The following is a 16,049-nucleotide window of genomic DNA, read 5'->3' as shown; positions in this document are numbered from 1 at the left end:
ACAGACTACCAGGTTATTAAATAAATAACACTGCAGATGCCAGGAAAACCAGTTTTTTTTTATTTATTAAAAACATATGAGTTGAGAGATATATCATAGGAAAAAAATTATTTCAAATATACAGATACTATTATCCAATTAACCATTAAGGAGAAAGAGAAAGAAGAATTCAGCGGACAATTTCAACTCCCACACCCACCCACTCCCACTGGGAGAAAAAAATAAAACCTGAACTACGATAGGCATATTTCTTTCTTCTTCGATATCTAATGGACTGTCTTAATTGGAAAGGCAGATATTTTTTGAAAGTCCCTGTTGATATTAATGAAAAGCTAACAATCATTAAGCCATGTATCCAGCATTTCTTCCTCCAATTAATTCTTTTAAAATAAAATAAGCCATTGTGAATATTATTTCATTGCTTCATGTCAATTATCAGGACTTTTGAACAGAGTAGACATTTCTATCTAAAAATACAAAAAAAAGGAGGTTGGGGGAGGGTGGATAGAAGGTACTTCTCTTATACAGCTATATTACACAGCTCAGGGCCGTCCCAGCAAACTCTTCGCAATCCTGGAAGCTTCTGACTAAACAGTGAGGAGGGAATAAAAAAGGCAGGGATTGAAGTTAAATCAAGTGCAGCTAGAAGTCCAATAAAATAATGACTACTCGACATGCTAAACCTGTTTCACTCATTTAGCTTGCTCTTTTAAAGGTTCAGCTGGGCTAAAATTAAATGAAGTGTGCCCAGGGACAATATGAGCACAAATTGAAGATTGCAACAGGGTATTGCCGAGTTAAGCAATCTACAAAGGCCAATATGAACGCAACGTGGGTTGTAATTGTATATTAAGAGTACAATCCGCCTTCTATCTATAAAATCATCTGCATGCCACCCGCCGCTCCATTTTCTTCATGACTTTTTTACCCTAAATATTGGCGAGGTCTACCACGTTGGGTCTGGCTCTTGTTTTATTTGAGTGTCTTCTTCAGTCTGTGCTGAATCTGTGGAGAGAAAAAGGATAGTTAGATGCCTTTCAACAAGATCGCTGAAGAAAGAGGGAAGGGGATTTGAGAATGTAAATGAAAATTGCAATTTCCGGAAATGAGCAAGGAGGAACAAAGCTCCGGCATAAACTTAATTAAGAAGATTGTTCTTTCCCAGGTGATAGTAATTTTGTCTCAGTGAACTATAGAGAGCAGCGGCATGAAAGAGAGAAAAGCCCCAGCTGGAAAATGACTCACCATTCAAACACAAACCACCAATGAAAATCGTACCACGTAATTTTAAGAATGGGCTGCCAGAATCTTTAACCACAAACAAGAGTGGCGGAGCTACAAATTGTTTCGCTGAAATTACTTCATGGCTATTTCAGCAGCCACTTTACAAGTAGCTTTTATGTTATGTTATGGTTTTATGTTTACTTTTAATTGTTCTTATACTCTTCTGCAGTTTGTGTTTGCCTTTAAAAAAAATTATGTGCATCGCTTAGAAATTCTGAATATAAAACAGTATGGAAATACATGAAATAGAGTTGTAGAATTGGAAGGGACCATGAGGATCATTTAGTCCAACCCCCTGCAATGAAGGAATCTTTTGTGTCCAACATGGGTCTTGAACCCTTGTCCCTGAGATTAAGAATCTCATGTTGCTCTAGCAACTGAGCCATAGACAATAAAAATAAATTAAAAAATGAAAAGCTAGCAAGCAACTTTACAGAGCCAGAGGGAAGAGAGCAGTGTTGGGCTTCCCCTTGCTCTTTTCCTTTTGGTTTTGTGGGCATCAAGATACATTTTCAAATAACTGTTGCTTTCCACTCATCAGACTATAAACACTTACCGTCCTCCACAGATACTTGTACTATTTGGTCTGGTTCAACTGGATCTTAAAAAAAGGAAACTCATAAAATTAGTTGCATTATTTCATATAATGTACTGTTAATTACAACAGCAAACATGATCAACTATGTAACCAGAGGCAGCAACATAATGTATATTCTCTGAAAAGCACCTGTAAGTATTAGCAAAACCCATTTTAGGTTTTTTTGTTTTTGTTTTTTACAATCAAGTGGTCTATAAATTTTATGAAGTAAATCAGTAAAAATGAATGTCCATATTCTCACACAAACCAAACTAAACTAGTGTATTATTTCCACCCTGGTATTTTTGCACAGATTTGGTCTTCACGCCCATCCGCACCCCTGCTCCACCTCAAAAAAGGGGCTTTATTACCAATCATGTTATCAACTTCTAAGGGCAGTCTAATAAAAATTAACACCTACCTTGTTCCACTGGCTCGGGGACTGGCACAGCTGCTGGTGCTGGTGCTTCTGATTCCGCTTTCTCAGCAATTTCTAGAAGTAGTAAGATCAGCATTAAGTTATTACAAGGAAATGCCCCTCCACTAGTAAATGTATTCATGTTAAAACCACAATGTTACTCCATGTCAGTATGCACCAAGCAAAACATTACCAGTCCCTTGAAAGATGTGGTAGACAAATAGTATTCCAAAGAGTTGTTGTTGTTTTTAATCTACTCCCTTGTAATCCTTACCCCTTTAGCATTTATATGCTGTCATTTTGTCTCTGGTCACGGGTATAAAATGCTAAGAAAGAGCTGGACTGTGTCATTGGCAGCATCATAATGACAACACAGTTATAGAAGGACAGACATATTAAGCACTGCTAATGAAATACTTACGGTTGTTCATTACAAGTCCAGGGAATGGTCTGTTGGAAAACACAGAATGCAACACTTCAATAAGGGATCCTTTACATATAATCCTAACGTTCTACAGATTTGACATAACAATCTGAGGTGCCAAATTGTATAACCACATATGCACTCTGATCTTCTCATTGTGTTTAATTTTCTTCCACTTTCATGTATGCATAAAGCCACAGATCTAGTACTGCAATTCCTAAGCCTCCAAGCAAGGTCCAAGAAAAAAATATATATATTCAACATGAGTAAGTTACTTACGTGACCCGGAGCTTTGAATTTATATACAAAGTTGAAAAATTTCAACTGACTCCATTTTTATTACTTACTCTCCAGTTGTCTTTGTATACTTTCCAGTTTCCATTTTTATTATATTTTCTCTACCCTCATATCTTTACTAGGTCAGTGGTGGACTCTCTCTTCAAAATTCTGCTCCTAGCGCTGTATCTAGTAAATACAGGTCTACTTTCAGGAGACCCACTGAAAATAATGGAACTTTGTTAAACATTCTATTCATTTCAATAGGCCCACTTCATATATGGCTAACGTCCTTATAACAAGTAGGTTTCCAATAAACTCTTGTTGCCTGCTCCTAACACAACCGCTGGTGAAAATTTTAAGGAAATATCAGCTCATCCTTGCTGCTTTAGTAACAGCGCTCCAAATCTGTTTCATCTCCTGCAAGGGAGAGGCAGGGCATTTTGGTCACAGGAGCCCTTACAGATGTGAACAAATCTTGAAGGCATAATACCATAAATTAGCTGCTTTTCCAAATTTGTACTGCTTAAAGTGGCTCGAAAACAAAGAGCGGGAAGGGAGTTCCACAGTCATGAGGCAGCAACAGAGAATGCCTCTCTCCATATCCTCCTACAAGCCTGGCTTGTTATGATGGCATCATTCAAGAGCACATTCTCGGCTGATCTTTCAACACTGCGGTGGGGCACAGGGAAGAAGGCACACTCTCTTAGGTATGCTGGCTCTTGGCCATGAGGAACTGGCCCCAATGGAAGCTGGCCTGGACTTTAAAACATTCCATTCTTCTGAATACCCTTCTCCATTGGAAGGCAGGGAGCATAGCAGCTCAGATGCTTCTGGGATGATCCTAAGCAGCAGTCACCTCTTTCCCCACAAGACCTCATAAGGAGAAGCATGCTGCCTATGGCGCTTCAGATTGGTGGCTTGTTTGAGCCTCGTAAACACAGGGCATTGTCAAAAGGGTTGTAGAGATCACAAGAGGATCTCTTGGTCTTGTGCACTGGCCCTAGCTTGGTTGCAATGGAAAACAGTGGCAGCTTCTCCCATTATCTTTACTGCATGTCTAATCCATCAACCAGGGCCAGAATAAGCAGGCCCCACCTTACATCTTCTCCAACAAAAAAAGAAAAAAGGGGGGGGACAGTATTATAGAGAATGTAGTTGAAAACCACATACCTGATGACAGTAAATTTAATAAACTCTGCTGAATCCAGTATCTTCCTCATGGAACTGATTTCAAGATAGCTGGGAGCTTTGAAAGACACTCCAGGAGGCATCCCATCCACCACCACGCAGCCAGGGTTGACTGTGATTTTTCGATAGGGCACTTTCACAGGGTACCCCAGGCCAATGGCTTCCCCTGATGAGAGAAAGAGGTTGTGAGAGTTATGTTGTACTGTCCTCACGCTAGGCCACAAGGAAGGCAGAGTTTACTTGAAAATACTACACAGTAACAAGGGCAGGATCATTATAAAAACAGAACCAACTTCAACGGAGATGTGCTTTTGCTGACCTTCTGGGACTGAACCCTTCCACTTATCTTCATTTAAGCTTTTGGAAGTGCTGTTTTTAAAAATACTGATTAAAACAGTACAAGGGTACGCAGTAACAACACCTCTTTCTTTCGTTGTTCAAAAGTGTAACACTTAGTGTAACAACTTTATGGCGATTACTGGCACCTATATAAGAAGTGTCCAGCTGAATCAGAGTAGAAAAAAAGGTCCACTCCATTTCCTACTGTAATTAACAAGATGCCTATAGGAATCATAAATGGAGGGAATGACGGCAACAGCCCTTCCCCATCATTTGCCTCCCAACAAATGGTGTCCAGTGTCTCACACCGCTTTGGAATCAGGAGGATTCCATTTTGTTCCCATGACTAATAGCCTCCAGTAGATCTATCCTCTGCTAAGCATCTTTTAAAGCCATCTACTCCCATGGCTGTTATTGCGTGTTGTGTTCAAGAAGTTAATCAAGCATTGTGTAAAGAAATACTCCCTTTTAGTTGCCATCACTAATCAGATGTATGAAATCCACCAGACACCAGCTGGCAGTTTTTCTTCAAAGGCAGTCTTTCGATGACCACTGGTATTAAGTTGCATCTAACTAATTACCCCACTGTTATTAAAATCACAGGTGTCAGTCGTTCCCATTGCATCATCCAAGGCTGCACGGAGACTGCAACATGAGCTACCTAAGAAACATGATAATTTGCACTTAAACCAAAGTGTATTTTTATATATGATCCTATATAACTATAATAAAGCAACCTATTGAACTCAAGAAGCATCAAATGACAGCTATTTTCTAACGACTGAATACATACTTTTCAGTGAAGTGGAATTGCATATAGAACTCAGGAAAGAGGGAACAGAAATGTTTCCTTCAATTATGAAGTACGAAAGGATGAGTTTATTTACTATATTTATAGACCACCTGTCAACCAGAGCACCTGCCAACCACCAACAGAAAACAGGTGCTAGCTAGGTGTGCAAGGACACATGCACTCAACTCCCAACTTCTGACTTTCCGAAGCATAAACGGCTCTTTTGCAGCTTCAGACTGTTACAGCTCAGTCCTCTTTCAATTCAGGTCTCAAAGGTAGGCCTACTGCACCTTGGATTAGAGAGTCTACATTGCAAAATTAAAATTACCAAACTTCCGACTGAACAGGTCATTCACTTGTTCTCTCAGCTGTCGGGCCTTCTCTACTTTGGATGTTCTCTCATCATCGTCTGTAAAATTTGAAGAAACAAAAATTAAATCGGATTTTGTGAGTGACTTGAACCTTTAAAAAAACACAGATCTTGTTTAAACGCAAGCAAAGCCAATTTAAGTCAGCCTAGTTATTTAAAGAGCCCTGTTCTACTCATCTAGTGTTGCTGTTGTCCTACCACCAACTCCTTCTCAGCCTTAAGACTGTTAGTTCTTTGGGTTTTAAAGGAGTGGCAGGAGAGAGCCTGAGCTGAGTGTGTGCCCACTTTCTTAAGTGGCCTATAGGGCATGTCTCTACCAGGTGTACCTGCTGCTAAAGTCCTCTCTTTCTTTTAGCTTAAGTCACTAGATTTTAAAGCAGGGCAGGGAAATCTGCACACACACTCTAGATGATGTTGGACTACATCTTCTAGCTGCATGGTTAATGGTCAGTGATGGAGATGTTAACCAATAACATTTGGAGGCCATACATGTCCCACCCTTGCCTGAAAGATTAAAGGAAAGAGCACATAGCAGATATGCAGGTGCCCCTTGGTGTTTTTACAGAGCAACTGAAAAAAGTGAACTAATGCAGAAAATAACAAATTGACAAGCTCTTCCTCCAAGCTAGGAACCTCATGGATGCATGGAGAAAGGGAGGCAGCTGGTTAGCAACCTGGTAGCTACGAGCACTCTCCCCTAGTTGAATCTTTGGGGAAGGTCAGTCAGGTCATTGCTTTGCAGCCCACATTCTTCAATAGGAAATATAGCAAGGAAGTTCTCTAAACCCTTGTGCAAGTTCTAAGGACAGTCTGCGGTTGGCAGGTGGGAAGCCAGCATGTTCCTGTAAGCAGAGCAATCCAACTCAGGAAGGCTGCTTTCAGTTCCTGTAAATCATCAATAAGATAGCCTTTGTCTTTGCAGCACTGCTTCTTCTGGGAAATGAAAGTAAGGAACATGGGGCTTCTATGTCACGTTTAATTTGCAAAGTGAGAACTATTAGCAATAGTTAAGAATGTCTGCTTCTTCTCTTTCAAGCCCTTGGGAGCTTAGCTTCAAGATACTTTTGAAAGTAACACAGAAGAATACGGTTTGTTATGACTAGTATTCTATGTGGTGTCTGCTGGCACATGAACTAGAATTAGAAGTAGGACAGGAACAAAAATATTGAACTGGAAAAAGACTCTGTCTTTAAAACGGCTTTTGAAAATGCAAGGTAGGGAGGGAAATGGGCAGAGTACCTGGTATAGTCACTTGGATGATGTTAAGATCTTCCACTCCAGCAGCTGTGTTCACCACCGGATCAGGCACACTTACAGTGTTTATCACGGTGTTTGATAAACTTGTTCTTCCTTACAAAACACATGGTTTCAAAGCATTAACACCAAAAGGACTCGAATCTCATTTCGTATTATGAGTACTGCCAGTAAAAAAGTATCAAGAACAAATAAGACTGAACTCAAAAGAGTGGTCAACATACAAGGCAGATCTAAGTTCCAATTGGAGGACAGCTGTTGGCCCCCACCCAACCATATCCAGTGCCAAATCTGTTCACGTTCTAACAGGAGTGCTGCTTTACTCCTTGCAGAGGATGGCAGTGTCTCTGCACTCCAAAAGGATAAGGAACTCTCCCAACAAAGACATCATCATACGCACTATGCCCTATTTGAATTTCAGAACACATCTGATGTCATAGCACTCCAGGGAGGCAGCGGAAGGGGAGGAAACTGCACACGTAGACTGGCAGCTAGCTAGAGAGATTTGGAATGAGAGGTGAGATGTTGAGAGCAGAAGACCAGTAACTTGGTCTCTGCAGCTCTTGTCACTTCTTTGATATAGTAACCTAATAGCACTTTCAAGACACAAGACTCTTTCTTATTCTGAGGTGCAAGGCCCAAAAGCAATGACTTGATTTATGCTATCACAGAACCCTTGGAGTACTTTAATTCGCTCCTCTGAATTGTTCCCTACTGATCAGTGTCGCCATCTTATGAACACAACAAAGGCAGTGCCATTGAGGGCTTAAAGTAAAGGTAAAGGTACCCCTGCCCGTACGGGCCAGTCTTGACAGACTCTGGGGTTGTGCGCCCATCGCACTCAAGAGGCCAGGGGCCAGCGCTGTCCAGAGACACTTCCGGGTCACGTGGCCAGCGTGACATTGCTGCTCTGGCGAGCCAGAGCCGCACACGGAAACGCCGTTTACCTTCCCGCTGGTAAGCGGTCCCTATTTATCTACTTGCACCTGGAGGTGCTTTCGAACTGCCGACCTTTCGATCGGCAAGTCCTAGGCGCTGAGGCTTTAACCCACAGCGCCACCTGCGTCCCGCAATTGAGGGCTTAACTCTGAGACAAAACTCACTCTGAGGACTTGGAACAGCAGCAGCGCTTTCTTTAATTGCCGCCTCGAACATCTCAGGCCTGCAAAGAAATATGGTGGAAGTTTTGGCATAAGAATATAAAGAAGTGCGATCAATAAGTAAACACAACTCCAGCTTCATTTCCCTCTGAGGCGAAGCTGTTCATTCTAAAATGCCATAGCGTGGCTGGTCAAGTGGATGGAGGAAAAAGCACAATGACCATTCCTCCCCAAAACATGCAGTCTTGCTCCCCGTAAATTCCACTTGTCTTGGATATCCCTCCCTGAAGCTTCCCTCTCTTCTCAGGGAAGCTCAGAACCCTTCAGCCAAACATTAAAGCAAAAGCAAAGTGAACCTATTATGTTATCCATGTGCATCCTGAACCAAGAAGTTTAAACATGTTGGCTGCATTCAGACATCATACTAAACCAGTGTGATGTGAATGAGCCAGGACAAGCTGGTGAGCCTCAGGCCTGCAGCACATTTCCTCCTCCTGTGGAAAGGCTGCAAGAGTTGGGAAGTTTTCTAACTGTGATTAATGTTAATGTGGTTAATGAAACCGTGGTCCAAGCCTGTTCATCCATGACCAGTCAGGTCCACCTGGGCAGCACAAAAGCGAAATCCTCTTGTGCATCTGGTACCCAGTGGTACACTGCCTCTGATCCTGTAAGCTGGGTTCCATTTGGCTATTCTCCACCAATTTGTTCTTCTACTGCATATTGTCCCCTAGAATGAGACACATCTCCACAAATGGAGTTACCTGTTTTGTGCCCCTGAGTTATAAAAGGCTCAAACTCTTCCTGAGATGACGCAATTATCAACTGAAACACTGCAGGGACTTTTGTGTCCAACTCATTTTATTGTTTTTTAATGTTGCAGTGTGATGGGCCAACCCCTTATTTTGACCTCAGGGTCAGCTCATATGGTTACAAACTCTTCTTTCTAAATTTCACTTTTGTGCTCTTCATTCAGTGCTACAGGAGGTACAGTGCTACAGGAGGTACTGAATAAGTTTTATATGGAAGAAAGTAAACAAGGTTTTAATTCCAGATGGACTCAGAAATGCAATGCGTTCATGTTAGCTTATGGCCAAAATGCCAATGCACTGAAAGCTGTCCCAGTAGATTTAGTGAAGACAAAAGAAAACAAAAGAAAACAAGCCTCAACAGACAAAAGGCAGGCACTAGCAACTGCATAATTATTTCATGTATTATACAAGGCAACAAGGTGTTTTACTTTAAGCTATACTTGCCCAATTTGCCTTTTGGATTTGCAAAATGCCTTTATAACTATTCACTTTCAGACAACACAAGAGGCATATTTGGATATGAGAAGATCCTTCTTAAGAAGTAGCCTTCAACCAGCTGAAAACATTAGCAACTATACAATACAGTCATACCTTGGTTTTCGAACAGCTTAGTTCCCTAACGTCGGAAACCCGGAAGTGACTTTTCCGGCTTGCGAACTATTTTTGGAAGCCAAAATTCCGATGGGGCTTCCGCAGCTTCTGAATGGTTGCAGGAGCTTCCTGTAGCCAATCAGAAGCCACAATTTGGTTTTGGTAGTCAAACGGACTTCCGGAACAGATTCCGTTTGACTTCCAAGGTACGACTGTATACAGTATTCACTCTATTCAACACTCCGTAACCAAGTGCTTCCTGTCATCCTAATTGGGCATTTCAATCTTACTTTGATTAAGTTCTGCTTTCACTTATCAAGTAAACAAAAAACCCACAGGGCCACTTTGTTTCTATCTCTGACTGAGAAATTTATTCTGAAATTGGCACAGCAATATTTGGAGCCATGCTCTTGAGGTCATCTGGATTTAAAACATTTGATTTGCTGATTTGGGTCTCAAATATGGAGTTTGCAAGTGATCCCTTACCAACTGATTTTAAAATGCTGCTTGTTCAACTAGAAACCTTAATTTGTGAGGAGTCTTATGACTATGAAGAAATGAAATATTTGCATTTATTAGTTATTGTTCCAAAAGTTTGAAACAAGGTTGCCCAAGTCTTAGAGAAGCCTACCATGAGTATTGCTAGTCTAAAATACAGCCTCGTTTCTCTGATGGAAGAATCCAGCATCTGTCTAGGCTGAACTCTGTATTTAAGTTGTTCAGAGAGGCCAGTCATGTGGTACGCATTGCATTTGGCTTACTTTTTAATGATAAATTTTATCTTAGCTTTGTTTCGGAGGATCTTTTCCAATCTTGGAATGCCAAACGTGGAAGGGCGACGGAATGGCACTCCCTCGGGAAGGCCTTCAACATAGAAATCTTCAGGGTAAGACTCAAAGAGCGCAAAAGGGACTTTCACAGGCTCCGTCAGTCCAAGAGCTTCCCCTAAAACAAAATGTATTTCACAATATTTGAGGGGGTGGGGCTGGACCTTTGATGAATTTCTCTCTCACACTTACGTCCTACTGGTTACTAGAGCTAAGCCAAAACACGAAGGGACAAAGCTTTTCTTGAGAGTTGACCCTCCACAAAAAGTCCCCAATTCCAGTTATATTTGATATAGGGATTAGAACAGGTGGCAAAATAATCACTTTGTAGAGCAGTCACCCCTTTAGCAGGAGACAATTGGTAATACATTCTGCACATTCTTTCTCCCTTCAGAGCATGATTTTATAGTGAAAGGTGATTAGGGAACACTGCTCTTTTGGAGAAGACGTTTTGGAGAGGGCAAAAGTACTTTTTGCTTTGTAAAAAGAAACACCACACAAATTTCACTCAGCCCTAATGCACATTAGTAGGCTTTCAACCAATATTGAAAATCAGCACGAAAATCCAAAATCTGCAGGTGTTTTTTTGCCAAATAATATTTATTAGTTTTCCAAATTTTTAACAAATCAATGCCAAATTACATCTAATTTAATACAAATTTTCCAAAAAGTTGACTTCCTGCTCTTCATCCTAGACATGTCTCTACTTTCCCCCACTGCTGCTTGATATTACATATTTCTAATTCACATTTCATTCCATATATTCCATTTACAATTATTTATTTTTTAGGTTTTTTCCTTTCCCATTATCCAGCAGTTGTTGACTTATCAATTCCTGCTTGTATATTTACATAACAGTAATATAGTCCCTTAAAGAGCAAAAGAGGCTACACATCCAGAATCTAGAGGTATTATCCATATGCCAATGTACCAAATTAAGAAAACAGGTTACTGCAGAAGCTTAACCTCTTTCCTTTCACGCAAGAGAATCAGTTTGTTGCTGCAAAAAAACAGGATAGAAAGCCAAATTACAATAATCACATTATTTTACATTTATTATCTGTGAGTTCTCAACTGCAGTTTAAAGTGGTACAGTCAAGACTTCGATTTACCAACTTAATAATAAGAACTAGGTTGTAATTTATGGATGTATCAAATATTTTGCTGATAAAGTTCCCCTCAGACGTGCTAAGATAATGTTTTAAAAGGCGCAGTATGCTTACCACATTTCTCATTGAAAAGGTTTTCAACTTTTTGCTTCAGGTCAGTAATCTTGGCATTCCAGGCCTCTGTTAAAACATCAAAAGAGTAAGTCAATTATCTGCACCCTGATCCACTACTTCTTTGCTTCTATGGAAATACCAAGTGATGTTATCTGGATGCCTCTGTACAATGAGCAAGAAAAAACTAGTAGCAAGTTCCACATATAAAGGGGGAAATGGGTTTGTCCTAGGTGCAACTTACGTAACTTTTCTCTTTTTAGGTACTAGGCGTAAGGCAAGCAGCCCCTAAGTAATTAAATTCCAAACAGAGTTACCAACAAAAAATGAGGATTTCTATTGCTTTGTTTACATTTATACACTGCACTTTAATTCCCAAACTGGGAAGAGTGTAAATATATTATCTAGTTAGTGAATCAGACTGAATTCAAGTAGGCAACTGTCAGGAATAAAGATCAGGAATAAGTGGCTAGTGGCATGCAGTTTGGAAGGAGACAGTTTTCCTCAGAACTTACCAAAAGAGAACTCTCTTCCTCTTGGTTTAAAGCCTACATTGGATCCATTGGTTTGAGGATTAGTTTTAACTTCTGGGGTTTGTGTCTTGTTAGCAAGACCTGTGTTAACACACACATACAATACATCCCATGTAAATTAATGACTTTCTAGTGTACAACAAGAACATGCAAGACTAGAATTTACAATACTACTCTAAAATTTCAAATCTGCTGAGATCTTAGTGGACATGGCACAAGTGTTCAGTTACCCTTGAAAATAATATTAACAAGCAGCTACCCCATTTTTCAAGGAAGTGTGCTTTTAAAGTTATCAATCTTGCTGTTAAGCTACTTTATTTGGATTCAACTAATTTATCATCTAAAACGCATAGTTAAACTGTTGAAATCAGCCCTTTTCATCGCTATACACACACACACACACCCCCCAAACACACATGGTCCCAACTCATGTGAGTGGATTTTCCCTGTTCTATTCCCAGAAAAGCCAGAAATCCACATTTTAGAGGATGCTGTTTTATTCACTTCAACACTCACAACCCACACAACTGGAAAGGTAACACAGACATCTCTCTATACAATGATGGGAAAAGGAGGAGTGGGTGGGGAATTAGGGACTTTTAGCCCAATGAAGGTATACATAAAATCTGTGCTGGGAATAGCATACCAAAGGTGGCATAATGAGTCAGTGTGTCTGGCTGCTAACCAGAAGGTTGGTGGATCAAGCCCACTGGATGGCTGTAGGCATCCTGCAATGTGAGGGGCTTTGACTATGTGACCCTCAGGATTCCTGCCTACTCTACAATTCTATGATTAAGAATGAGAAGATTTTCTGATGGCTCTTCTTCCCCTCCCCCACAACAGACTAAGCTTCCAGAGAAGCTCTGTTCTGCAGACAGAAGAAACCCTCATTCAGTAACCGGTACAAGCCAAGCTACTTATTCTCAAGCAAACATATTTAGTCAAGTCCATACCTTCGTCTACAGTAACTTCAATCTCTGGAATCTTGGAGTTGCTTACAGGACTTTGTGCAGAGTTTGAGCTGTTCGGACTTTGGGGTTCTAAAAAGAAAGGAAGTTTGTTTATTGTTTATAAAGCTCTATGTAGATATGCTTGTTTCAGACAATGTCCCCTGCCACAATTAACTAGCATGCCTAAAGCGGCATGGGGCAGAGAGACTTCTTGAAATGCTTACGCTAGTTTCCAAACTATTTACTCCATCTGTTTTGTGTAAAGGAAGCATGTGAGGACACCTGCTGGATTTCAGATCTCTTGCTTTGAAAACTCAAACACCGTGCGGTGTGTGAAGATGACATCCCTTTCCTTTGTAACTGGTGTTTAGTCACTTACCTGAAGTATTCACTTTACTAGCCAATCCAGGAGGCAAATAAGAGGTGACAAGTTCTGGCCTATAAATTAGAAAATGCATTTTTAATAGGATGCTCTCATAACAATGCAAGTATCTTACATACAATATTTGTACTCGTCCATCTTCATGCTGGCAAGCAAACACACAACTACAGCCAAGTTTAAACAGGGTGATGGAAGCCTGAGAAGCCTCAAGCGAGTGGGCTGTGCAAGCAACTGTTGCTGCTGCCATTACCTGGGAACAGGGGGAAGAATGAAGGGGCGAAATCTCCAAGCGGGATGGCAGAGTGAAGCAAGTGAGAGGCCCAGGCAGCCGTCACCAGGGTGGGGTTGGCGAACAATATGAGCAGGGGCAGAACCCCTTGTAAAAACCTTATGGATCCTGTAACAGCTACATGGGGTTGGAGTGGGGAGGAAGATCTCCAGTAAGAGATGGGTTTTAATTATAATTAAGGAGGGAGGAGGCAACTGTAGATGTTACCGGTGTAACTTTCCAATTTGTACATAATACATAATACAATACATAATACAAATATTAGTATCTGTTTCAACATCACTTTAACAACAGCTATTTTCCAGAGATAAAATATGAAATTTCTAAGTTGCCCAAATGTGCACAATGCAACAGTCACTCAAAATTACGTGTGTCTACCTGACATGTTCTAATGATCTTGTTAAGAGGGCCCAATGGCTACAGTTCTAAAAGTGGAACCTGGCAACTAATAACCACCTGCCCAACCCCTCAAGTTAAATGCTGCCGTCATATTCACACATTTGAAATCAGTGATTTCGACACACATAAACTGTACATAGCACCCCCTGCAAAGGTGACTGATGTTTTAAGAATGATTACTTGAATGTCTGTTTCATCCATCCTGCGTGTAAGCTTGCTTCACATTTCCAAGATATCCCACAGTGAAGTATGGCTGAGTTAGTAGACCATGAGTCTCTTAATCTCAATGTTGTGGGTTCAAGCCCCATGTTGGGTAAAAGATTCCTGCATTGCAGGGAGATGAACCAGATGACCCTCCCAACTCCACAATTCTATGGTTCCACGATTCTATCTAGCCGTCTGGAAATAGCACTAACCATTAGTGTGTCACACTCTATGGCGAGATGCCCTTGAGTCTGGCCTGGAAGCTTCAGGGAGTGTAGAATGCTGCGGCTAGACTGATGCTGGAAGCAGGCTACTGCCAACACACGACACTGTTGCTAAAAGACTTGCACTGGCTTCCCATCTGCAACCAGGCCAGGTTCAAGGTTCTTCTGCTAGTGTGCAAAGCCCTGAATAACTGACGCCCAGAATGCTTTAAGTACTGCCTTTCCCTGTATAGGCCAAATTGATCACCGAGATCATCTGATGGAGCTTGTTGGTCCTCCATGGACCAGAGGTGCAACTCATACGAACAAGGTTATGACTTCAGTGTTATGGGCCCAACTCTGGAATTCCCACCAGAACTTAGACAGGCACCATCCCTGCTGAGTTTCAGATGACTGGTTAAAATTGCTTTATTTCAGGAGGCCTTTACATCAGGAATGCTTCTCTGATGTTGTGAAATTTCCCGATGTTCTTTGTTTAAATTTCTGGGGTTTAATTTCTTCTAAATTTTATATATTTTTATCGTTGCAAGCTGCTTTGAGACCTAGATGCTGAAAAGCAGGATATGAATTTTAACAGCAACAGCAACATCACTTTAGACCTAGGTATTAAAGTTCCCTGTTGGTGTAATAAGTCAAGACTGAGGCTGCATCTGCAGATAGCATTTTGAGATTTTCCAGAACAAGCATTTTTTGCTTTAAAAAACAACAACAGTAAAGCAATAAAATTGTAAACTTAAAAATAGTAAAGAGATTAACCACTAGCTTACTTTTTCACAATAAATTTGATTTTTCCACTCCCTCGGACAATCCTTTCCAGGCGTGGGATTCCAAACCATGTTGGACTTCGAAAGGGGATGCCTTCAGGTAAACCTTCTACATACAAATGCTCAGGGTTTGACTCAAAGACAGGATAAGGAACTTTCACTGCTTCACTCAGACCCAGAGCTTGTCCTAGAATCAAGGTGACAAGTTGGCAGTCATTCAATAGACCATTAGGCATCAAAGTTCTGCTTTCAAAGGCAGGCTACCCCCCCTCCTTTTTAATTACTTGTTCTATTTTAAATATTTATATTCCATTTATAAATCTCAAAGAAATTCACACAATGTACATGAAAATCATTAAAATTTCCAAGTAGTCATAACATGTAATTTAATATCCAGATCTGGCATCCTTGACTTTCACAGCTTTACACATACAGCCTTTCCCAAAATATATATAAAGGCAATTGGTCAAAATGCTACAACAATGTAGAAAAAATTGTGTTTTTTACTTCTACAGTATTTTCATCAAGCAACGGTACTACAAGGTGAATATCCAACAGTTAACTTACCAAATTTTAGATTAAATATCTCTTCTACTTGCTTCCTCAGTTTTGTGATTCTGACATTCCAATCTTCTTTGACTGGGAATTAAAAATAAATACACATATATACAATGTATGCTTCCACCAGTAAACGTGCAATGATGGCACTTAGTGAGAGATCAATTCAAACATGTAACCTACAGATTTGCATGTATATAAATACATATCCTTAGAAGCAGACTATAACAAGCTATAATTTTGCTCTATGGTGGGAAATTCAGATCATTTGGG

The 16,049-nt window shown here is 40.5% G+C and overlaps 1 protein-coding gene across 25 annotated transcripts in view; it reads right to left on the bottom strand.

The window, feature by feature from the left end:
* Window positions 1-37: 37 nt before the first annotated feature.
* The window catches only part of GTF2I (general transcription factor IIi), a 57,284-nt gene continuing 41,272 nt past the window's right edge, over window positions 38-16,049 (bottom strand). For 14 of the 25 annotated variants that reach the window (XM_083714397.1, XM_083714398.1, XM_083714393.1 and 11 more), the window contains 16 exons: window positions 15,786-15,857; window positions 15,222-15,405; window positions 13,336-13,394; window positions 12,960-13,046; window positions 11,989-12,087; window positions 11,477-11,542; window positions 10,188-10,371; window positions 8,030-8,088; window positions 6,912-7,022; window positions 5,631-5,711; window positions 4,153-4,336; window positions 2,701-2,729; window positions 2,283-2,354; window positions 1,841-1,885; window positions 929-1,005; window positions 38-587 (listed from right to left, as the gene is read on the bottom strand). In XM_083714397.1, the coding sequence (XP_083570523.1) occupies window positions 947-1,005; window positions 1,841-1,885; window positions 2,283-2,354; window positions 2,701-2,729; window positions 4,153-4,336; window positions 5,631-5,711; window positions 6,912-7,022; window positions 8,030-8,088; window positions 10,188-10,371; window positions 11,477-11,542; window positions 11,989-12,087; window positions 12,960-13,046; window positions 13,336-13,394; window positions 15,222-15,405; window positions 15,786-15,857 (1,391 nt within the window). In that variant the 3' untranslated portion in view covers window positions 38-587; window positions 929-946. Of the gene's footprint in view, window positions 1,006-1,840; window positions 1,886-2,282; window positions 2,355-2,700; window positions 3,457-3,523; window positions 4,337-5,630; window positions 5,712-6,911; window positions 7,023-8,029; window positions 8,089-10,187; window positions 10,372-11,476; window positions 11,543-11,988; window positions 12,088-12,959; window positions 13,047-13,335; window positions 13,395-15,221; window positions 15,406-15,785; window positions 15,858-16,049 lie in introns of those variants that run through there. The other 11 variants (XR_014558324.1, XR_014558325.1, XR_014558326.1 and 8 more) reach the window with 3 other exon arrangements.

The sequence above is a fragment of the Podarcis gaigeae genome (genome assembly GCF_964106915.1).
Source record: "Podarcis gaigeae genome assembly, chromosome: 15".
Classification (NCBI taxonomy): domain Eukaryota; kingdom Metazoa; phylum Chordata; class Lepidosauria; order Squamata; family Lacertidae; genus Podarcis; species Podarcis gaigeae.
The sequence above is the reverse complement of the archived record's forward strand: the minus strand, read 5'-3'. Positions and strand labels throughout refer to the sequence as shown.